Below are 23,553 nucleotides of genomic sequence, written 5' to 3' on the forward strand. Positions count from 1 at the left end.
AAATGCCGACATCCCACATGGGCACCAGTCTGAGACCTGGCTGCACCACTTCTGATCCAGCTCCCTGCTAATGTGCCTGCGAAAGCAGTAGAAGATGGCCCGAGTGCTTGGGCCCCTGCACCTATATGGGAGACCTGGAAGAAGCTCTGGGCTTCTGGCTTCGACCTGACCGAGCCCCAGCCACTGGGGCCATTTAGAGAGTGAACAAGTAGTAAATGGAAGATCTTTGTAACTCTGCCTTTCAAATAAATAAAAAATAAATCTTTAAAAAAACAAATGCCGGAGAAGGGCTGCGACTCACTAGATGAGAATAAAGAGCACGGCAGCTTATGCAAGCCTGGTCCTCCCTTCGGTGGTGAGAGGGTTAAAGTGCTGAGAGCCACGACTGCACATCCTATGGGGGGAACACAGGGCACCCAGGCGTCAGCAGCACGGGGTGCATCTGGGTGAAGGGTGTGGTCGCAGCACTGCACCTGCGACCTTTCTGGAGGTCAGACTACAGAGTAACATGTGGAATGCCGGGAGCTTGCGCCCTCAGAACTGCTGCTAGGCCCCAGGCTGGGCTAAAGGGGAGGCTTCTGCATCCAGAGAGAGTTTCCATGGGGATAGGTGAAGTCTACTTCCAGAAACATGGCCACTGGCCTGGCCCGGGGCTTACCTTCTACCCTGACTCCCTCCCAAACCACGTTCTCCCCCGCAACAGGCAACTCGGGACGTGGTGCTGAGCCGGGCTCCTGAGCAGCAGGAGGACCGCACGGCCAGCTTGCACAACGCCGCGGCCATCTATGACCTCCTGAGCATCACGCTGGGCCGGAGGGGCCAGTACGCCATGCTGTCCGAGGTATGCTGCCCGCGAGGCAGGCGGAGCCACTCCCCCACCAGGCAGCTCCGCCGCTTGCTGGCCCTGTGCCCCCGTCGAGGCGTAGGAGCCTCAGGTTCTGCACGTGTGAAGGGGGCATCATCAGGAACCCACCCCACGGGGCTGTTGGGAGGAGTCACTGAGCTCCCGGGAGTAAGATGCTGAGACCAGTGCCACACACAGTAGTGAGCGTTCACTGCTATTTCTACAGCATGTATGCATTGTGGAAGCATGTTCACAAATCTTTCTACGTCCACTCTTTACCACGGCCATGTTCATTCACGTGTTCTGGAGGGTCAGAGAAGGTGAAACACTTGTGCAGGGCCACACAGCATGCCAGTGGCCGGGACTGAGTGACCCCTGGGTTTCCATCAGGAGCTAAGTGTGGGCCCCCTGTACCCTCCCAAGGGCAGTGGCTTGGACAGTGGTTACCCACAATGGGGCTGGGCTGGCTGGGCTGGGGGGACCATGCAGAACTGACTGTGTGCCCCTCCACAGTGCCTGGAGCGAGCCATGAAGTTTGCATTTGGAGAATTCCACCTTTGGTACCAAGTGGCCCTCTCCATGGTGGCTTGTGGGAAGGTAAGGCTGGGTGCTAGGGTGCACACTCACCCTCAGCGCTTCTCTCTCCTCTAGACCCTCCCAGTCTGGGCTGAGGGGCTTTCCTGGAGCTAGGGGCTTGGGGAGAAGACAGGGCTGGGGGCCTGGGCCCGTTACCCAGCTGCTGGTCTGGGTCTTCAGGAGAGCGGGGGACAGGGGGAGGGCCCACAGACACCTGATGTGCAGTTCCAGTGTGCCGAGTGGCCTGTGAGAGCTTCTCCCTGAGTGTGTGGGCATGCACGGGGGCCTTGTAGCACTGCTGTGGGTGGGTCAGTGGGTGTGCCTGCCTGAGACGGGCACCTGGGCTGGCTCCAGGCAAGGGGAGTGCTGTTCTATTTGGGCCGCAACTCGCAGCAAATTGGAAACTTGCCTGGGAGGGTGCAGTACAGCAGCAGCATCCACAGGGGAGTGTGCAGGGAGAGCCGAGCGTGTATGTGGCCGGGGCACCAGGCTGGGAGCAGGGCTTAGGGGGCGGGGCATGATGCTGCGAGCAGGGGGTGCCTGATTGGCATTGGCTCGAAGTCTCCCCACCCGGGTGCCAGCACCCCTGGTTTTGCCACAGACCCGAATTACGCTTATATAAGCTTCTATTTTAAGCAGTGACACGAAAGGAAAACCTTTCCGGAGCTGGGGGCTGGGGGTGTCAGGGCTGCTGAGGATGCTCCACGCGCAGGAAATCAGGTGGCATGAGCTTACAGATCGTGCCGAGGGCTGTAAATACCCAGAACCCTTTCATGGCGCTGAGGGAATTCCTCACCCCCTGGCCCATCTGTGCCACGTTCCATTTCTAGCCCCGCAGCCGTCCCTGAGGGGGGCCTCCCAGCCTGCCAGCACCTCCTCCGCGCATGGGGTCTGTGCCAGCCAGCACAGGGCCTCGGTGGCAAGGCATGCCAGGGCCTTGCAGGAGGGGGGAGACGAGCAGGTGCAGCAGCCTGGCTGGCAGAACGGGGCGGGGAGAGACGGCAGAGACCAGTGGGCGGCCTTTGTGGATCCCTCTGCTGAGTGCTTGTCTTCTCAGACCCCCGCCACTGCCACCTCCCCCAGCATCGTGGTCCAGTGTGATCTGTTGGCTCCACGCTCAGCAGGGTCTTATCAAGGCCCAGGGAGACTGGGGTGAGGCTCCGGCCCTCCAGGAGTTAGGGATTGAGAGAAACCTTCCTAAGGAAACGGCACGGGAGGTGGGTGGGCAGAGGCCAGCAGGAGGGGGCAGCGTTCCTGGCAGAAGGCTCAGGTACAGGCACTGGGAAGATGTGTCCTCATGGCTGACGATTTAGGGACAGGGTGGGAGGAGGCACTGCTGCTTCCATAGTCTGGCCAGACAGCTCACAGTGGCAGGCGTAGCTTCTTCCTGCCCGCTGGAAGCAGAGAGAGCATCCCTAGCAGTAGTGAGCAGGGACTGGGAGAAGTCTGGGACCAGAGCAGGGGCTGCCTCCCTCTGTGGGTCCTGGACCCTTTGCAGAAGCTGAGGCAAGCTGGGGACCCCTCTTCAGAAAGATGCACTGTGTATGAATGTTAGTGGTGATTTCTGGGGGAGCTCCTGGAAGCCCCCTAGGCTCAGGAGAAGACACCTCGATATCCTGAGAGGTAAGAGGTCTTCCACGTCCCTGCTGAGCAGCAGCTGAGTGTGGTCCCGGCATCCAAGGAGCTGTTTCCTGGATGGGCACAGGAATGGCTTACAGGCAAGGAACAGTTGGGGCGATCGGTGAACTCCCTGTGCATGAGGCGGCGTGGGCTGGAGACTCAGGGTCACACCCACCCATGTATTGGTGCAGCAGGTCATTCTAGAAAGTATTCGCCATCCCCTTGGTGTCCCAGGCAGCCCTGCAAGGTGGCTGGACCCTGCCTTTGCAAAGAGCCTGAAGTGGGAATCAAGGCTGTGGACCTGTGATTGTGCCCGGAAGGCCTTCCAGAAGGTGAGGCTGGGCAGATATAAATACACCCGGCACTGGGGCCTGCAGTAAAAGCGGATGAGTTCTGCGGCGTGATTTAGGTCGTTCCTTCTCTCCGTCTCCACGCGGCAACTGCATTGGCTGCGTTGCTAGGTAACCAGCACGACAGGAAAAAAAAAAAAAAGCCGGGGCTGCTCCCAGCGCAGAGTCCTCAGATGGCTCCTTAAATAGCAGCAGATTCTGGTCTGTGTGGGGGTGGAATGTGGAGGTCAGGTTAGAGAATCCCGTATTTCACCCGTTTCAGGCCCGCGGAGATCAGCAGAGGCAAAGCCTGCATGGCTGGGTGTGTTGGGAGGGAGGCGCCCGGAGTGGCATTCCCAGGAGAGGGTCCTGGCCAGAGGTGCGTGGCCTGACAGCCCCTCCCAGCTCCCCCCGCAGCCCCCGGGCCGGGCAGTCTTGCAGTCTCTGTGCCTGCAAGAGCTGTCATTTCAGCACCCTCTGCTGCTTGGCCTCCTGCTCTCTTGGTTCCGGGGCGTGGTGGCATTGGTCCCTTCTTCCCAGCCTTCCTGTGGGCTTGTTAAGGGATGGAGCCACAGCCTCGTGCCCTGGCCATGGTGACTGCACAGCCCCTCGCCAGCACTTGGCCTTGGATCAAGACCCCTGCATTTGGCCTCATGGGTGTGAGGCAGAGCCCAGGGAAGCCTGGCCCAGCTGGGTTGAGGAAAGCTCTCCCCTAGATGGCAGGGACAGGCAGGGTCAGCTGGAGAGAGGCGAGGCTCTGGGGTGGGCACAGACAGTGGATGCCAGCTCTGCACCTGCCAGTCTCAAGTTGCTCACGCCCAGCCATGGACAGGCGGGCCTCCCTGAGCCCCCCGTTCCCAGGGGCACCCTCAGAGTTGCTGGGGAGGGTGAGGGCTCATTAATGCTTGGACCCTGGCTCCCAATAGGGCCCCAGTGCCTGGGAATTGTCCTAGTGAGACATACATGCACCAGTCTACCTGGGGGGCATACAGGTACGGGGTGTACGCACTGGGGGAGACAGCCCTGTTTCCTGCAGAAGCTGAACTCAGAAGTGTCCAGCCCCATTGTGTGTTGGGGTGGCGGGGCGGGGGAGGGGTGACAGGGAGACAGGCAGGCCTCCACTCTGACCACGGGAGCCACACCAAGGCGGTGAAGGGCTGTGGTTAGGGGCTCTGGCGCCAGCTCAGACACTTCTGGGCTGCGTGGTTCTGGACAAACTGCATGACGTCTCCGCGTCTCAGTTTCCTCGTCTATAAAGTGGAGTCTTCGTGCCTGCCTCAGGGGCGCGTGGTAAAAAGCAGGCCTTCTCTGCGAAGGTCCAAGAGCAGACCCCTTTGCCTCTGCAGGCCAGCCAGCCTGCTGCAGCTGTTCCACTCAGCCGTCCTGTCATGCCCACGAAACAGCCACGCACAGCACAGGAATGAGTGGCTGTGGTTGGGGTCCAATAAAACCTTATTTATAAAATTGGGCTGGCGGCCAGATTTGGCCGTGGGCTGTGCTCTGCTGGTCCCTGACCTAGAACGGTGCCTGGCACACAGTTACATCTGGATGGGCTTAGCTGCTCTTCTGCCCAGGATTGCTGCTGGCGATGTCCCAGATGTATTTATTTGAAGGGCATAGTGAAAGAGAAAGAGAGAGATCTCTCTGTCAGCCAGATACCTGCAGCCGCTAAGGCTGGGTCAGGCCAGAGCCAGGAACCTGGAACTCCATCCTGGTCTCCCACGTGAGTGCAGGGGCCCAAGCACCTGGGCCATCTTCTGCTACTTCTCAGGTGCACTAGCAGGGAGCTGGATTGGAAGCGGAGCAGCCAGGATCCAAACCTGTGCTCTGAAATGGAACGCCAGTGTCACAACAGACACCCAATACCATGTGCCACGACACTGGCCCCTGTGTCCCTACTCAGAGAGCCCCTTTGTTCCTCTCAGCATGTCTGTGGCTTAACTTTGAGTTCCTTTTCGAGAGCTTCCTTCTGCTCTCATGTTGGCTGTTGTCACTCACGTCTGCAAAGGGCAGGGGTCTCAGCCTCCCTCTCCAGATGAGGAAACTGAGGCCCTGGGCTCCTCCCCCTACGCCCTCCTCTGAGCTCTCAGCCCTGACTGTACAGGGACCCCTGGCTGTGGGCAGGAGCCACCCTGGTCCATCGGGACCCAGGCGTCTGGTGATGGTGTTGCCTGCTCTTCCTTCTGCAGTCGGCCCACGCCGTGTCGCTGCTGCGGGAGTGCGTGAAGCTGCAACCCTCCGACCCCACCGTGCCCCTGATGGCTGCCAAGGTCTGCATCGGGCCCCTGCACTGGGTGAGTGAGCGGCGGGATCGTCTTGGGCTTTCAAAATGCCAGTCAGCCTCCTGAGGCTCCTCTCTCCTCGGAGCAACACAGGCCACGCACAGCGTCCTCTCCATGCAGTGGCCAGTGGCTCCCACCCACATCTCTTCTACTTCGGGCCACAGAGCCCTCTGCGTGCAGGGACCACAAAGTGGGTGCTTTGCCTGGAGATGGCCCTCCCCGACTTCCCATAGCCCTGATACTCCAGCCCACAAGGCTCCAGGGCCCGGGCCTGGGGCACCCAGCAGGTGCTTCATAATTAACAGTTCCTACAGCTCCTCCTGCCACTGTCCCCAACTTGGGCGTCCGAGAGACAGATGGCAGCCCTGGGCACGGGACAGCCCACTTCCTTATCCTTCCCTCCCGTGGGCCCTGCCTCGTCCACCCCGAGCCTCACCTTCCCTCCACGGCAGGAGGCTGCTCCCCAACACAAGGGGTTGGAGGAACCGCATCTCCCCAGGCCCTGTACGCCTGGCAGGTGCCGGGGGAGGGGCGATGGAAGCCTGGCTTCAGACCCTTGGGCTTTGTGCTGTTGCTCTGGTGGGGCCAAGAACACACGACCCGGCCCACCACACGCTCTGGGCTCTGGGAAGGGGCAGTGTGGCCAGGCAGTGAAGAGCTTCCCTGGTTTCCCTCTGTTTGGTCTTGAATAGAGCCCAGATCCTCACTGTGCCTCAGTGTCCTCCTCTGTAGAATGGAAAGAGCCACAATTTCCAGCTCAGATGTGTTGTGAAGGACATAAAGTCTGGAGAGGGCTTCCTGGAGGAGGCAGCCTTGGCATGGGTTCAGAGGTCATTGGTCACAGCTTGCTCTCCTCAGCCCCATGAGTATGGGGAGCTCTCTCTTGCTCCTCCACTCTTTTGGGCGAGGCTGCTGCATCTTGTTTCCTATAGCTACGGGCCCTCATTGGCAAGCACACGGGTGTGGGTGGCATGCTGGTGCTGGCGGGGGCCCTGGGCTGGCACCTGCCGCAGAGGGTGGTGGAGGGAGCCAGAAGAGGCAGGAGGGTGGGACCCTCAGCTCCTAGCTCAGACCCTGCCTCTTCCCAGGGCTGCTGAGAGGGACCTCCAGCTCATCACTGGGCTAAAGCCCCAAATACCCACCTATCTGGGGGCGGGCATCTGTGCTCCAAAAGGCTGCCAGCTCGGAGGCACCGTGGGTCCACCCAGCCGCCGGCCACCCTTGCCAGGAAGCCCTAAATTTAGGTCTTCCCACCCTGGAGGAGCCGCTTCCTCAGCAACATAATTACAGTAATCGTGTGCGTGCAGATTACATGGTAATAAAATTAGGCCCAAATCAGTCCAAATTGAAATCAGATGAGTTGGGAGCAAAGTCATCAATGACAACATAAATAGAAAAGCCCAGAAGGAGGCTTCAATGGGCAGACTGGCCCTCAGGATCCAGGAGGAGGGGTGCTCTTTCGCCTCCAGGCAGCTGTGTATATGGGTTGAGGGGCTGCTGGGAGCCAGGGTTTGAATCAGGCACGAGCCAGAACCAGGCCCTGCTGGTGGGCCAGGGGCAGGCACCTCTGGGCTGGAGGCCTCTCCTGCTGTGTGTCCACAGCCCTCTGTATTCCAGCCCCAACACAGGTCACTTGTCCACGTTTCTGGAGAGCAGGGACCGTCTCCCTCTCCTCTGAACCCCAGCCCACAGTTGAGTGTCCCAACACAAAGAGGCCTGCATGCAGCCGCTGTTACTTGTCCCATGAAATGACACACAGCCTGGCTGGCCGGGGAGGGGCGGGGTGGGAGATGAGACTCTCCGTGTGCTCTGCAGGTAACTTTCGCCTGCAGGGTTGGCTCGGAGCAGAGAGCAGGCTGTGGGGTGGCCAAGGGCAACCTGTTCCCCTGGGAAGCCTGGAGGGCGGCAGCCCAGCTGTCTGTTCCCGAAGCCTACTGGCAGGAGGGAGCTGTTCATGCATGAGACAGACCCTGGGGCCTGGAAGGCATCTGACACCCTGTCTGTCTCCGGCCTTTGTGTCTTTCCTGGCTCATGTCAGCCCCAGCAGGCCTAGCCGTCACCACACCAAGCCCCGTGAGCAGGGAACAGAAATCTGGGGGCGGGCAGTTTGGCCTGGGTTGTAGGAGGGGAGGCTGAAACTGGGACGTTTGAAAAACGAGTTGTCCTGGGTGCAACTAGACCAGGTGGCCACGTGCCCGGGGGCAGAGCACCTGCTGTCCTTGCATTTTATCCTTGTGCCCAGGGGGAGTATGGGATGCCCCAAGCTGAGCCTGGGCCTGAGCAAGGCTGGCCGCTGGCAGGGGACTGGACAGAGGGGTTCGTGAGGCCATGTGTTGGCTGACTGCAGGGCGGGGAGTAGCTGGGGTGGGGCTGTGGTGGGAGAGCTCTGGCCCTGAGGCCTAGCTTGAGACTCCCCAGGGTGGGCAAGGCTTCCCCAGGCTCTAAGCTGGTGACAGGTTGACAACGAAGCCAGAGAGCCCTTTGTGGCAGCCTCCTGCCGTGGCGTGGCCGGCGTCCCGCCCAAGTCCCCATCTTTGGAGCAGGAGGCAAGGAAGATGTACAGTTTTTAGTATCCCTCCAAACACAATGGTTGAAAATTCTCTGGATTTGAAAAGTCGAATTTGGACTTCCTTTGGAGGAAGCAGACAGGACAGGGTGTGCATGGTGTCGTGTGTGACACAGACAGGAGTAGGGCGCGTACTCACCTGTGGAAAGTCAGTGACGCCGTCTCTCACCTCCTTCCTCCGAGAGGGGCTGCAGGTGGGAGTGCAGAGAGCACAGGCTTTGGAGGAGGAGGCTGGGGTCTCCATCCCCGCCTCCCCACTCACCGGCTGTGGGACTGTGGGGGCAGGCATTTACCTGCTCTGTGCCTCTGTTTCTGCATCTATAACCTGCAGGCCTTGGCGTCCACTGTCGCAGGCAGCTGTGGCGATCCCCGATGAGGCGGGCTCCCGCTTGTGTGTGGCAGGTGCCTGGGGACCGCCACAGCTCCTCCAGGACAGCAAGGATGTGGCTTGACTGCCTTCCTGCTCATGTGCCAGGGCGGGCAGAGCCAGGAAGATGGAGGCAGGGAGGAAAAGGGGCCGGCTGTCCTGCCGCCCCCTTGCAGGAATCGGAGACCGTGCCTGCTCCTCCTGGGAAGACAGGAGGGTCCTCAGTAGAGCAGCTCACAGGAGGCTCTGGGCCTGCGTGTTAAACAAAGCTCTGCCCACCCAGAAACAAGCTTCCTCTGGTTCCTAGCAAGAGCAGATGTGGGCTATGGCTCCAAGGGCAGAACTTTAGCCCATGACACGGGGATCGATTGAGGCAGCCCTGAGCACGGCACAGGTGAGCCGGGAGCCTGCCTGTATGAGGACCACATTAGGAAAACTGGGCACATCCGGGAACTTGGGAAGTCACAAGAAAATTTTCCTTACTATGGAAAGCTAAAATAAACCAAAAGAAGCTGATCCAAACATTGCACCCTTCAGGGTATCCTTGTCCCCCCAGGGCTCAGGGAGGAGAAAAATGAAAAACTGCAGAGGGTGGCCGTGAAGCTTTGGGGTCAGGAGACCTGGGTAGGACAGGTGGCTCTGCACTTCCTGGCTGCATCCCAGGGCATTTGTGGTGCTGTGCACACACCAGGATGGCTCTCGCTCGCTCTAGAACTGCCCTTGGGGAGTGGAGGAGAACCTCCCGCTGTGTGTTTTGGCAAGGTGAGGCTGCCCTCAGCAGAGGTGTGAGAGCAGTGTGTTGCAGGAAGGAGGAAGGCTGGGCCTTGAACCCCCTGCCCTGGAAGTATTCAGACAAGCGAGGGGGCTCAGCGCTGTGACTCCAGCCAATTGTAGCCGCAGCTGCCCAGATGCCGGCCAGAGGAGAAGGTGTGTGGAGCCCGGAAGGGGTCCAGGAGGGGCTAGGCAGGAGGGAAGATGCCAAGGACAGGTGCTAGGCAGCCAAGCAGCCCTCGGATGAGAACTGAAGATTCTCAGAGAATAGGGAGGCAAACGTCCCCGCGCAGTGCCCACAGTAGGGGCGGGTCCAGCATGACGGGCGTGTGTCCTGGACCATGGATGGAGTCAGAGCCTGAACAACCCAGCACGGCAGACTGGGCAGGCTGTGGGGACACCAGCTTGTCCTTGCATAGTGGTCACTCCTCTTCTGTGAGCAAGGGTCATTTGGTGCCACTTCCTAGTTTGTCAGCTATGGAAGTACATTGGCCGTGTTAGGCTGGGACTTCAGGGGAAAAAAAAAGACCCTGGAAGATAAAGCTAGTTATGTGTGTATGTGTGTGAGTGTCCGTGGATTTCATAAATGCGTGTACCAAAATAAAGTCCATTTTCCACAAACTTTTTGAAGCACCTGTGTGCGTGTGTGTGTGTGTGCGTGCCACTGCTACTTCTTTACATTTATGTAAATACTGCTCTGAGCATTCACCTAGACTTACCCCATTCCATCCCAGCAGCCCTGTAACGGACACACTGTTATCCCCACTTTGTAGAAGAGGGAACTGAGGCACAGCAAAACGAAGTGGCTCAGCCAGGGTCCACAGTCTGTAAGTGGCCAGACGAGAATCTGAGTGCAGGCGGCCTGGCCCTGGCCTCATGGTCGTAGTCTCTGGGCTGCCCTGTCTCTGTTCACCAGGCGCTGCTTCCTGGGGCTGCAGCTGAGTCTGGGGTCAGGTGGGACTTCAGTCCTTCCAACAAAGGAGCTAAGTCAAACTCCCAGGGGCCTCAGGATTCTCTCTCTCTCTCTCTCTCAAATACATACATAATTATTTATGTATGTATTTTAAAGAGTTGCAGAGAGAGGGAGAAGCAGAGAGAGAATCTTCTATCCACTGGTTCACTCACCAGATGGCCACAACAGCCAGGCCGAAGCCAGGAGCCAGAAGCTTCTTCCAGGTCTCCCACGTGGGTGGCGGGGGCCCAACTACTTGGGCCGTATTCTACTGCCTTCCCAGGCCAGGAGCAGGGAACTGGATCAGAAATGGAGCAGCTGAGACATGAACTGGAATGCTGGTGTTGTAAGGTGCTGGCTTTTACCTACTACACCACAGCGCTGGTCCCTGGGATTGTCTTAGATGAAGGGCAATGGTGTGTTCTAAAGGTTTTCAGTTTTATTGTCATCATTTGCTGTGACAGCATCCCTCTCTGGCTGCCGGGTTGGAGCAGTTGTGTATCTGAAGGCTGTGTGCCATTGCATCGGGTGTTGTCACACCTGCTAGAATTAATGACACTCCCTTTTGTGGTCTGTGCACGACTGCACATGCAGGAGGCTGGCTTTGCGGTACGGTGACAGAAACCAAAATGGCACTGGCCGTGCAGGGAAGTGGCATGCTGAAGCCTCGGGGTTGCCCTTGCCCCTCTCTGCACAGAGTCCTCTGCCCCTTCATTCTGTTTTGCACCTAAGTGGAGGCCCCATCCCAACGCACCTGCCCTGGCTAATGGTCTCCAGGGAGTGACTCCACTGACCGCCTCCCCCTACCACACACACACGTACCAGTGGTCGGATCACAAGATGCACAGGTGTACAAGGCTGCCCCTCTGCTGCCAGGGACAGGAGGGGGTGCGACAGCCCCAGCCTTGGTGCCAGAAGGCAGCGTGGGTTTGGGCCTAGTTCCCCAGGTGACTGACATCGTGAGCCTGTGCCTAGGGGAGGTACCATGTGTAGGAGCTTCAGAGGCGGGTTGGTGCTGGGGGTTTGGATGTGACGGGTCAGTCCCCATGCTGTGGGCCCGTACCCAGCTCAGGCTGGGGGACTCACCTGTACCCTCTCTGGAAGTGATAGCTCTGTGACACAAACACTGCCACACCAGGCACGTGGATGATGACAGTCCCTGGGTTGGGTGGGAGGGAGGGGGCATCTCAAGGAGGCACGTGGGCTGGGAGTAAGGCATGACTGAGGCCCCAGCTGTCCCCTGGCTGCCCAGCCGGCTGGACGCTGTGGGTTCCCCAGAGTGTTCGTGAGACTGTGCCCCTCTCTTCCCGTCCATGTCACACGTGAAGATGTGTGCCATGTGACCTGCTCTCCTGGCTCCTTTTCCTACTGGAACAATCCTCCTGTTCCCAGGACAGAAAACAGCCCCAGGCCTTTTTCCCCTGAAAGTCATCAGGCGGGGAGTGCTCCCAGACAGAGCCAGGGTGGCAGGCTGCCCGCTGCAGGGCTGGCCGGGGCCAGCCAAGCACGTGCTCCAGGGCCCAGCCCTGGCTCTCCGCTCTCTGCTGGGCAGGTGGGGGCACAGACCTAGGCCCCCACAGGCTGCACAAGGGAGGGAGTTGGCACAGGCTCTGCGAAACTGGAACTCGGGAAGCTGCTCCCTGTGAGAGGTGGTGCCCTGGGGACCCTCAGGGTGGGAACGGACCCAGGGAGTAGCCGGCTGGCGGGAGGAACAGCAGTGGTTGTGTGGCTGGGACGTGCCACCTGGCCTCTCTGGCCATGCTGCCCACTCATAAGGAATCACAGTTGCTGCGTGCTCGTGGCCTGCGGGGTCCCGGGCTGATGACTGTGCATTGCCTGCCGTACCGAGGGCAGCAGAGCCCTGCCCATGACCTCTGCCTCTGCTCTTTGCAGCTGGAGGAGGCAGAACGCTTTGCCATGATGGTGATCAGCCGTGGGGAGGAAGCCGGGGAGTTCCTCCCCAAGGGCTATTTGGCGCTGGGGCTCACCTACAGCCTGCAAGCCAGCGATGGTAAGTGCCGGGCCCTCGGAGGCCTCTGCTTGGAGACGATCCATGCTTCCTGACAGCCTTTAGGGTGTCTTGTCCAGCAGAGGCGGTGCCCACCACTACCGCCAGACAGTGTCCACCCCTCGGGGATAGGTGCACACGCGTGCACACTCACACCTGTGCCCTGTGCCCTCAGTCCCATTGCCGCTCTTTTCTCAGCCTGTCCCCACCTGCAGACATGCCCTCCTATCTCCTCTCCACGGGCCCACTTCTCACAGCAAGGCCCAGCCATGCCTCTGCAGATCTCCAAGGGCCCCTGCTACTGTCCGTCTGGGTACAGTACTTCAGCCCTCCCCCACTGCCTGGGTCTTTTTTCTTTTTCTTTTTCTTTTTTTTTTTTTTTTTTTTTTTTTTTTTGAGATTTATTTATTTATTTGAAAGGCAGAGTGACAGAAGGAAAGGGAAAGACAGAGAGATCTTCCATCCAAATGGCTGCAATGGCCAGGGCTGGGCCAGGCTGAAGCCAGGAGCCTGTAACTCCATCTGGGTCTCCCATATGGGTGCCAGAGGCCCAGGTACTTGGACCATCTTCTGCTGCTTTCCCAGGCTCATTAGCAGAGAGCTGGATGGGAAGTGGGGCAGCCAGGACCCTAACCAGCACTCTGATATGCTGGCATCGCTGGCATTGCTGGCCACCTGCCTGGCCCACAGTGCTGGACCCCTTCTGGGTCTTTTGCATCCTGCTGGACTTGTGGCATAGTGCTGGGAGCACACAATAGGTGCTTAATAGATGCTTGTGCGTGGCTGATGGCTTCCATGTCCGTGACAAGGAGCTGATGCTCTGTGAGGTCACACAGCCAAGCCTGCCAGCTCTGCCCTGTGTCCCCCGCAACCATCAGGCAGCCCCCTGCTTTTGTGTCCTTGCAGCCTGAGGCTGTTCCACACCTGGACCAGGAGTGGGCCCGGACACTGACCTCCGAGAGAGGGGCTGTGTGCTGGAGCCTACTTTACCCAGCCTCAGAGGCCCTGCACAGCTGTCTTGTCCAAAGAGGGAGGAAGCCCAGGAGAGAGCCTGGCGCAGCGCCAGCACCCTGTCCCTCAGCACTGTTGGTCACAGTGTCCTCAGGTGTCAGCGCTAGGGATCAAGTGAAGGAGTCATTTGTCAAAGTGCTTCATTCAAAATCCCACCCTCCTGGCCTTTAACCCTGTCCAGACAGCAGTTGCTTCCTATGCTGGGGCACTCTGACAATGCTCACTGCCTGCTTTTCGCCAGCGGAATTCTGATCACATCTCGGATGGAGCCTGGGCACAGTCATGTGGAAGCTTCCCAGGCTGCTCAGCGTGCAGCCAAGGCTAGGAACACCTGCCCTGCTGCATTTAGGGACTGGTGTAATTCACCAGGAAGGCACCTGGCTTGGGTTAAAGCAAAGCCTCAAGGATAAGGAAGCCCAGGAAGGCAGGTGGCCAGGCAGAGGCTCAGCCTTCATCATGAGGCTCAGCATCCCAGGATGGACACACGCATCGTGCACTCCCAGTAGGCTTGTGCCTTTGAGAGGGTCAGGTTGGCCAGTGACAGAAAAGGCAGTGTACTGAAAGGAACCGTCATGGCAAGAACTGCTGGGAGGCCGGGGCCACAGACAGCGTCAGCCAGGGCTGCCGGGCGTGGAGGTTTCTAGACAGGGCCCTGGGGAGGCCTCTCTTTGCAGAGCTGTGTGCCCTGGGGTTGGGGACGGGGTTGGGTGCCACCTTGTCAGCCACCTTGATGTCAGCCTCCATCCCATCTCTTACAGCCACCCTGAAGTCCAAGCAAGACGAATTGCACCGGAAGGCGCTGCAAACGCTGGAGAGGTGAGGACGCTCCCATTCGCTGCCTTTGGGGGCGCTGGGCGGCAGCCTCACAGGCACTGGCCTCTGGTGATGAGGGGCCAGCAGGGACAGGCTTCGGGGCTCTGGCAGGCAGCTGAGCCCTGCCCTTGACTCTAGGCCGCTGGCCTTCCAGACTCGGGGCACCTCCACTGTGAGCCAGGGGCTGGGGCTACAGCAGACACCAGGCTCAGCCCCCAGCCTCCGGGGGTCAGGGCTCCAACATGGCACCCCCAGCCCATCGCTATTGTGATAACCATGCAAGATAAAGCAGGAGCAGCATTTTGTGTGATGCCCCACCTGTAGCAGGGACTCAAAAATGTTTCCTCTTTCCAGCCCTGCCCCAACAGCCACAGACCTGTCCCCCAGCCCCACACCAACCCCCCAGCCTGGCAGCCCAGAGTCAGGGAGGGAGGGAGGAGCCTGGGGCTGCCCCGTCCGCCCCTCCTGTACCCTCTTGTCCTCTGGCCAGCCCCACATCTTCCCCCTCAACCCCTGCGAGTGTCTCGCTCCTTGCCTGCACTGATGTGGTAGTGCTGTGGCTAAGGCCTGGCCTGGACCCCTTGTGCTAGATTCACTGGGACCTGTCGCACTCAGGGAGGAGGGGACAGGAGATCCAGTCCTAACTGACCCCTCTGAGCTCTGGGGAATGGGGTCTGTCCACAGTGAAGAGGCCACAGCCAGGTGCTCTGAGCAGGGGCTGGCCCCATGTGGTATATATTCTCTATACCCCTAATCCTCCTCCTTTGGGGTTTGTCACCTCAGGGCTGCTGTCCCAGATGGGCCCTACCTCCGCTAAGATGTCCCTCTCAGAGCCACTGTCCCCTGCCTGGGGCTGCCCATGGCCTTCTGCCTGAGCCATCGTCTTCCAGCCAGGCCCTCCAAGCCAAGGCCTAGCACCTAACAGAATTCACTGCTCCTGGGTCTGGTCGTTGGCCTCCAGCACTGGCCTGGCATGCTGACGGCCCAAGTCACATGCTGGTGGCTCAGCTCCTGGTGACTGACCTGTCGCTCCCTCTCCACATCCAGAGCCCAGCAGCTGGCACCCGGTGACCCCCAGGTCATCCTCTACGTCTCCCTGCAGCTGGCCCTCGTCCGACAGGTGGGTAGTCACTGTTCCTAACCCCCCAGCTCCCTGGAGGCTGCTGGTCCCCACCTGGCCACTCTGTTCACCAGCTGTGTGACCCTCTGCCCGTGACTTAACCTCTCTGAGCCTGTTTCCTCTTGTGTCATGGGAGCACCATGGGCCCCTCAGAGGGGCCTGGAGAGGAGAGGTGGAGAAAGGGGGTAGTGCTCCGGCCCATGGGAAGGGGTCGTTCCTGTACTCACACCCCAGAACACCTCCGTGTCCTGAGGAGTTGATGAGGGACCACAGCAGCGGTATCCTTGCCTCCCACTGACCTTTGCCCCAGGACCAGGGAGTCCGTGTGATTGTCAAGGGCTGTTTCTGCATGGGCTTTCTGTGTGGCCCAAAGCTTGTCCCTGTGGATACCACGGCGGGCCTCACGTCTGCTGACCACCGTGGCTCCACTGAGAGCACCCCTGTCCCTCCAGGCAGAAGCACCTTTCTCTGGGCAGCAGAGTAGCCAAGAGGTCACTGATTTGTCCCTTCCAAGTGGCTTTGCTCTCCTGCACGACTTGGCCACAGGCAGGAGCTCTTAGGAGGCCTTAACCTGTGTGCACTGACACCCCAGGTAGCTCAGGGACAAGCCTCGGGCTCCCTCAGCATAGGGTAGAAGGTGAATAATGAGCATTGTTGTCCCTTCGTTAGCTTTTTTTTTTTTTTAATAGAGTTACACAGAGAGAGAAGGAAAAAGAGAGAGAGGTCTTCCATCCAGTTTCACTCCCCAGTTGGCCGCAACGGCCGGAGCTGTGCCGATCCAACACCAGGAGCCAGGAGCTTCTTCCAGGTCTCCCACGTGTGTGCAGGGGCCCAAGCACTTGGGCCATCTTCTACTGCTTTCCCAGGCCATAGCAGAGAGCTGGATTGGAAGTGGAGCGCCCATATGGGATGCCAGCACTGCACTCAGTGGCTCTACCCACTACACCGCAGTGCCGGCCCCAGCTGGCTTTTAACCCTATTAAGAGCAGCATGTGCCTGGTTCGCCGATGAGAAGACAGAATTCAGAAAGGCAAACTCTCCGGCCACCTGCAATGCCGACGAAATGGGCACCAGTTCAATTCCCGGCTGCTCCACTTCTGATCCAGCTCTCTACTAATGGCCTGGGAAAGCAGTGGAAGATGACCTAAGTGCTTGAGCCCCTGAATTCACGTGGGAAACCCAGAAGAGCTCCTGGCTCCTGGCTTCATCCTGGCCCAGCCCCAACCATTGTGGCCATTTGGGGAGTGAACCAGCAGATGGAAGATTCTCTCTCGATCTCTCTCTTTCTCTCCCTCTCTGTAACTCTGACTTTCAAATAAATAAGTAAGACTTTTTTAAAAAGAAGAAAGGCAGGAACTCCGGGCACAGGGGCCAGTGAGCAGCAGAGCTGGTTCTAGAGTAAATGCGTGAGTCTTTCTGCAGAAGCCCACCTGGCGCACGCAGCAGGATCTGTCATTCAGACAGCAGGGAGCCACTGTGAGGCAGGAGTGTGCTGAGCGGGGTTGCAGGAGGCCGACGCTGCCTTGCAGGACACCCAGCACTGCATAAGGCAGGGGGAGAGCCAGCTGGGAGCTTTGAAAAAGTGTTTCCATTGGCTGGCACCGCAGCTCACTTGGCTAATCCTCCGCCTGCAGTGCTGACACCCCAGGTTCTATTCCCGGTTGGGGCACCGATCCTGTCCCGGTTGCCCCTCTTCCAGGCCAGCTCTCTGCTGTGGCCTGGGAGTGCAGTGGAGGATGGCTCAAATGCTTGAACCCTGCACCCGCTTAGGAGACCAGGAGAAGCACCTGGCTCCTGGCTTCAGATCAGCGCGGTATGCCAGCTGCAGTGTGCTGGCCGCAGCGGCCATTGAGGGGTAAACCAACGGAAAAAGGAAGACCTTTCTCTCTGCCTCTCTCTCTCTCAATATCTAACTCTGCCTGTCAAAAATAAAAAATAAATAAATAAAAAGTATTTCCATTGAGGACTGCCAAAATTCTTCCCCTTTCAGCTGGGGGAAACTGCCAGGCCCCACCAAGGTGGGAGCTGCTCTCCTTGAACCTACCACCCTCCTGGCTGAGCTGTAGCTGGTGGAGGAGAGAGGCAGGCCAGGAGTCTGGGGACCCCTCTAGGGGGTGCTGGCCAAGATGGTTTCTCCAGGAAAAGCCAAGTGCCATGAGCTGCTCACATCCCCTTCTGGGTCCAGCTAGGACAGACGCCCTCTGCAGCTGGATCTGGGAGGGTGTCAGGGGTCCCACCTGGAGGGGTCATGAGGAACAGGAGAAGGCGCCTTGCCCACAGGGCTCTCAGAGCAGCCTGGGCCTTCCCTCTTTCGCACAGGATGCAGAGAAGGGAGCCCAAGCCAGTGGCACTCGGTACCTGCTCTAGCCCAGAAAAAGGCCTTTCCTCCAGGCACTCCAGGGGACGCCTGCAGTGGCTTCCCAGACCCTCCACAGGTAGCTCTGTGACCTTACATGGTCTGCCTTCATCCCACCTCTGCAGTCTTAGCTCTGTCGAGAACTAGGCTTAACAATTACCTGTTGAAATGAAAACCAAAAGATGAAACCTTCCCACGGTAGAGATCAGTCACTGCCCCACCCCGGCCCTGCCTCTGTGCACCTGCCGCTCCCTGCATGGCTCCCTGCCTTGGGTCATGCTGCACCCCCTGCCTGGAGCTCCTCCTTTTCATCACCTCCTGTGGAGGTACAGGCAGCCCCTTCCCTCCCCTCTGGGCAGCACTCCTCTGACCCCTCCCAGGTAGTCTCTGCCCGTGGCCAGCTGCCTCCCCTTCCACTGTCACTTGTGCCAGGGTTTGTCCCAATGTTCTGTGCTGCACTGTGACCTTGGCCCTCTGTTCCCACGTGGGACAGCATGGCCCTCTTGCCAGGTGTGGGGATATTTTCTCACATCACCATCCCTGCCCCCCAGTGCCTGAGGCTCACATGAGTGGAGCCTGGGATGCCCTCGTCACCAGGCAGCTGGCACTGGAGTCCGGGGGACGGTCCCTAAGCTGGCGGGTTGCCTCTGGCAGATCTCCAGGGCCATGGAGCAGCTGCAGGAGGCCCTGACGGTGTGTCGGGACGACGCCAATGCCCTCCACCTGCTGGCACTGCTCTTCTCTGCCCAGAAGCACCACCAGCACGCCCTGGACGTCATCAACATGGCCATCACCGAGCACCCCGAGAACTTCAAGTGAGTTCCCTGGAGACGCTGTCGGGCTGGGGGCTGACCGCCTGCTGACACAGGTGGGGAGAGTTGAGGAGGTGAGGACCTGTGACTGGCTGTGACACCCTGCACCAGGAGGGGTGGGGTACGGTGGTGAGGTAGGGCTGTGTGCAGGTGTGCAGCTGTTTCCACCTGCCTTGGGCCCTACGTGAGTCTCATGGCAACCTCAAGGAGGGGATTCTAACCCTGACTGGGCTGGCAGAAGCCAAGGGAGCCAGCCCCCTGCCTCTGAGCAGACCAGCCGCCTCCTCTTTGGCAGCTGGGGAGGGTGTTGTCTCTGGCCCGGATGGTCCTGCTCCCCAACAGCCCTTTGTTATAACATCAGCCAGATGTGCTGCTTCTCAGAGCAGGGTTCACAGTACACTTGGCCCAGGCAGTAAGGATGGGGCAGGACTGGGCCCTCCCACCCTCCCCACTCCTCCCACTCCCCCACCCCCACCTATGTGCAGAGGACCTGCTGCCTCCCAACCAGGACCCAAGGGAGCAAGAGCCTCGTGGGCCCACGGAGGCAGCAGAACAGCACTCCATGGAGGGGACCAGTAGGAGGGCATCTTTAGGTCTCCGCCCTCCTCCGCTCAGGGACAGATGACCCTGGGTCTAACAGACTTTGTTTGAATTGTGAGATTCCAAAAGGAAGGGCAGCTGACTCCCACCTGTCCCACCTTGGGTCTGAAGGAAGGTCATTTAGACCCAGCCCAAGGCTGCCCTGCTGCAGCCAGCCAGCAAGAAGCCTGGGCCCTGGTGACTCACACTGGCCATGTGAACAGGCTCACAAGGAGCTGGGGACGGTCGTGGGTGCCTCGGTGTCAGCAGGTGACAAGGGAGGCTACAGTAGTCCCAGCCCAGGATGTCCCTTCCTGGGGGAGGCCTAGGTTTCCACCTGTTCAACCCTAGGCCCTCAGAGGCTCTGGCCTTTCTGTGCCCCTAGCCCTTCGGGGACACTACAGACAGTTTTGCTGGTGGCTTTGTCAGGGTGCTGATGACGTCTTCCCCCAGGCCAGGGCTCCAGAAGGGTGCAGTTTCCTGAATCAGAACTCTGTGAATTTGCTGAAGAGGGGAGCCCTGGTGAACAGGGCCGACGGTGGGCAGCATCCTGTCCGTCAGCCTGGTGTGCAGTCCCGGGACCCTGACCCTCCACCTGCAGCACCCCTGACCCCTCCCATTCCCCTGTTCTAGCCCAGGTGGGTCCTAGCTGCTCACAGCCATGTATAAGCAGCACACTTGGCCAACTGGATGTAGCCCCTCTCTGTGTGTCAGGGGCAGCCCTGATTCTGAGCCTAGGCTCAGCCTGGGAGTACCCATTAAGATTTACTTTAAAAGGTGGGGAGCTTAGGGAAGCCTCAGTCAGATAAAACTGTGTGTGGACAAGGGATTAGTTACCTGTCTCATAATCCTAAGTACAACACAGCAAGACTGGGTGCTAACGTTCTACTCTTGGTTTGGAATGAAAGTGCACAAAAGACAAAGGTTCTCGCTCTCGGGGCCAGTACCTTGCTTTTCTCAGACTCCACCCCCACCCCCACCCCCACCTGCCAGGCAGAGTCTGCCCCACTGCTGCTGGCATACATGTCACATGTCTGCAGGTATGCATGGGTGTGCATGGGTGTGTGTGTGTGTGTGTGGACCTAATTGTCCTTAGGCTTCCGTGGAAACAGAACCATCAAGAAGAAAGGCTTAGACAGCTCAGGTGAGGAGAGGGCAGGGGTCCTTGACCCCCCCCGCCCAGGTCGAAGTGTGTATGGCAGAAGCCAGTGCTTTCTCCACAAGGAGTCTCACATGACCACGGAGTGGGGAGCAGGGGGAGCAGGGCTGCTCTGCTGGAAGCAAAGGAAGGAGGTCCACCCCCCGCCCCAGCCCCCCCAGTAGCCCCCTCCAGCTCAGGCCCCTCCCCGTGCTGCACCTGGCATCTTGCTGTTCACTTCCTGACTTCTGAGCTGAGTTGCTCTGTGCCCGGCGGAAGCACCCCTCCTGGCCTGTTGCAAAGGTGGCTGACCCAAGCTGTGTGAGGTGTAGCTGTGAAGTGGCTCCTGCCCAGTGTGTGGCCCTGCCCCCTTGCTTCCCATGGCCTCCGTTGGCATCCTCCACCTTCCAGGGCGCTGAGCTGGACTGGACAGCTTTCTACCCTTCATGGGCAGTGTGTGTGTCCCTGGCTGCTGCCCTCCCCCCAGCTCATCGTCTTCCTCCCCAGGAAATGCTCCACTCGAAGAGTCCTGGGTCTTGAGGTTGGTGACACCCCAGGAAGCCCATGAACGGACGGGACCTAGAGCATTCTGTGCACATATCCAGGGCGATGGCTTTGCGTGGGTTCTCAGAGGGCGCCTAGCCCCCAGCAAGGTCAGGAAGCCTGGTGCGGGTTGTGCTATTTGTCCGTGTGCAGCACAGCTGTGCCCGTGCAGGGAGCAGCTGGAGAGCAGTGTCGCACTTCTGCAGGCAGAGCGTAAAGGAACAGTCTCCACCATGGGAACAGCGCATCCATGCCGACATCCCAGCGTGACTGCAGGGGCTTCAGAAGCTCTGGGGGCTCGGATCAGACAGGAAGCATTCGAGTCCCATCCCCCACATTCTTCTGCCCCTGTCGCTGCAGGGTGGGGTCTGCCATGGGTTCGGGGACCAGCATGTCCCAAGCCCAGTAGCGCCACACTTTTCCCCAGGGTAGTAGGGTAGAGGGTGAGCAGGGACAGGCTCTTCTTGAGCTCTGCCTACAGGCCCAGGAAGCGCTCTGCTGTGAGCCGGCAAAGGCTGGCCCCTAACTGGGAAATACATAAGGGATCCTAGCCTCCGTCCAAGAATCAGTCACTGTTGTTCTAAGCCAAACAGAAGAAATATATATGTAACAAGAGTACTTTAAAAAGTTAGTGGAAAAACTGAATTAAAAGAAAAGTTCATTTTGGTGCAAAAGAATTTTTGAAATTCATGCATAGCTTTTTTTCTTTCACGATATGCATTTTCCGTGGACTCTTTGGAGACCCCTCTTCTGCGGCTGGGCCCGGGGGCTGGAGAACCCGTCCACCCCCATCTCTGTTGCGTGACTCTAGGGGTATGACTGGGACTCTTTGCAGATAACCCAATACCGTTCCCCACCGATGAAGTCCTGGAGTACAGAAACCCATGGATAAGCAGGAAATGTCACTGAGTCCATTACGGGTCAGGGAGCGCTGAAAAATGTCATTGCTCTTGGACTGACACCACGCCTGCTTCTCCAGCGGCTCCCTGCGCTGGGAACAAGCCGCGTGTGTGGCTCCAGCTGTTGCCAAGGAAGTTAATTAAACAGCTGCTCCCGTAAATATCACTGTGGCAAAACAATACAAATCAAACCTTTGGCCCCGACCTCATCCTCCTGGACAAGGTCTAGTACATTCAGCGTGGTCTCTCTCCCACCAAGCACCTGGCAAGTGGCATCCTGCTTACCGACTCCCTTTAGAGCTTTTTCCCACCCACAGTGGCCCTGGGCGCTTTGGATCCCAGAGCCTGCCCCAGGGAAAGAAGAGGCTGGCAGGCCAGTGTTTGTTAGAGGGTGGGCCTTGCCTGGCATGGGGAAGGAAGCCGGGGGTGGGTGGATAGACCCCTGTCCACATGAGCCTATCCTGACTGAGAGCCGCAGTGAGGTCCCGGCCCTCAGTTGTGTCTGTCACTTGTGCCACCTGCACTGTACCTCCTCTCTGCGCCTCTGTTTTCTCATCTGTCCAGGAACTGACAACACCTGCCCTGTCCCCCTCTGCTTCCATGGTCATTGGGAGACTCAGGCGAGAGAAGGGCACACAGCCAATTGACAGCTGTGTCTAAGGTGGCAGTGTGGAGGGACCTGGAGACAGCCACAGATAGCCCTGGACTGGAGCCTGGGACCCGAGGGGACCGTGCGTGGGCTGGACCTCGAGGTGGAATGGGAGGGGCCGCCACGAGGCTCAGCCCTGAGCAGAGGCGGGATACAGTCTCTGGGAGAAGGGTTTTTAAGCTCTCAGCTGCCCCCAGAGGTCACCGTTCCCATACAGGCAGCCGCTGGACTCCTGGAGCAAAAGCCAGCTTTCCTGGAGGCCAACTTTTGAAAATCCCGCTGAATTCAGGGATTAGGAAGCAAAGATCTTGATTTCTGTGCTGCGGGATGACCTTTAGTTAGTGGCGCTCGGGTTGAAAAAGACAGAGGCGTGATGAGGCAGACACTGCTGGCCCCACAGGGACAGCGTGAACCTGGCACGGTGGGAATCAGACACCCTGGGCGGCTTCCGACTAAGCCGGGACACATGTGCCCGCTGGCCTGTCCCTGGCCAGCCACAGGGCCAGGCCTGCAGGGGGCTCAGGGGAGCACCCTCCCTGTGAGGAATGTGGGAGGTTTCATGCAGGTGGAGATGCCGTTCTAGCCCTTTCTTCTCGTTTTGGGTGTGGGAGGCAGCTGGGAGGCCTGAGCAGGGAGGGGGCAGGAATAGGGGTCATGGGACGGGCCACTGATAAGCATCCCTCCCGAGGCCAGGGGCTCCGCAGGGCAATGGTTTTAGGTAACAGATTCCTCATGCCTTAGTCAGGCCACTTGTAGTGAAGGTCACCATGGTAACCAAACAAAGTTCCTGGGCTAATGATGGGAGCTTTCCAGTTACCAGCCTGTCAGTCACTGCTCCTGCCACAGGCTGGCAGCTGGCCAGGCTTGCTCCGAGAGCCCAGGCCACACGTAGGGCAGCAGAGGAGCCAGTGGCTTCCCTGTGTCTGCACAGTGAGCAAGGCTGCCTCCTCCCACCCCGGACATCCCACCCGTGGGAGCCACTGCTGGCCAGCCCTGATCCTCGAGGTGCTGGGGGAAGGTGTTGGAGACTGGAGGCCTCTCCAGCAAGCCATCCACGTGGCCCTGTCCACAGGCAGAGCTCGTGGCCTGTGTCAGCCCCAGGGAAGCTAGGTGTTCAGGGAAGTATGTGAGCTGAAGCCTCAGCGTTAGCTGGGGCCAGACCTTGAGACTGACTTTGGACCTCAGGGCCACCTCTGCAACCTACCTGGCCTGCCTCCCCTTTCCATCAGATTACGTGCGATCTATTTCTAGTGGGCGCCCCACTGAGCAGAAGGGATCCGAGTCCCGGGGCTTCTGTTAGTATGTCTGCCTTAAACCC

The 23,553-nt window shown here is 59.1% G+C and overlaps 1 protein-coding gene across 3 annotated transcripts in view; it reads left to right on the forward strand.

Annotated features, from left to right (window-relative positions):
* The window catches only part of TTC7A (tetratricopeptide repeat domain 7A), a 132,173-nt gene that overhangs the window by 79,603 nt on the left and 29,017 nt on the right, over positions 1-23,553 (forward strand). For all 3 annotated transcript variants that reach the window (XM_062209395.1, XM_062209396.1, XM_062209394.1), the window contains 7 exons: positions 704-841; positions 1,358-1,441; positions 5,559-5,663; positions 12,201-12,318; positions 14,085-14,142; positions 15,187-15,259; positions 18,270-18,430. In XM_062209395.1, the coding sequence (XP_062065379.1) occupies positions 704-841; positions 1,358-1,441; positions 5,559-5,663; positions 12,201-12,318; positions 14,085-14,142; positions 15,187-15,259; positions 18,270-18,430 (737 nt within the window). The remainder of the gene's footprint in view (positions 1-703; positions 842-1,357; positions 1,442-5,558; positions 5,664-12,200; positions 12,319-14,084; positions 14,143-15,186; positions 15,260-18,269; positions 18,431-23,553) is intronic.

The sequence above is a fragment of the Lepus europaeus genome, chromosome 13 (genome assembly GCF_033115175.1).
Source record: "Lepus europaeus isolate LE1 chromosome 13, mLepTim1.pri, whole genome shotgun sequence".
Taxonomy (NCBI): Eukaryota; Metazoa; Chordata; class Mammalia; order Lagomorpha; family Leporidae; genus Lepus; species Lepus europaeus.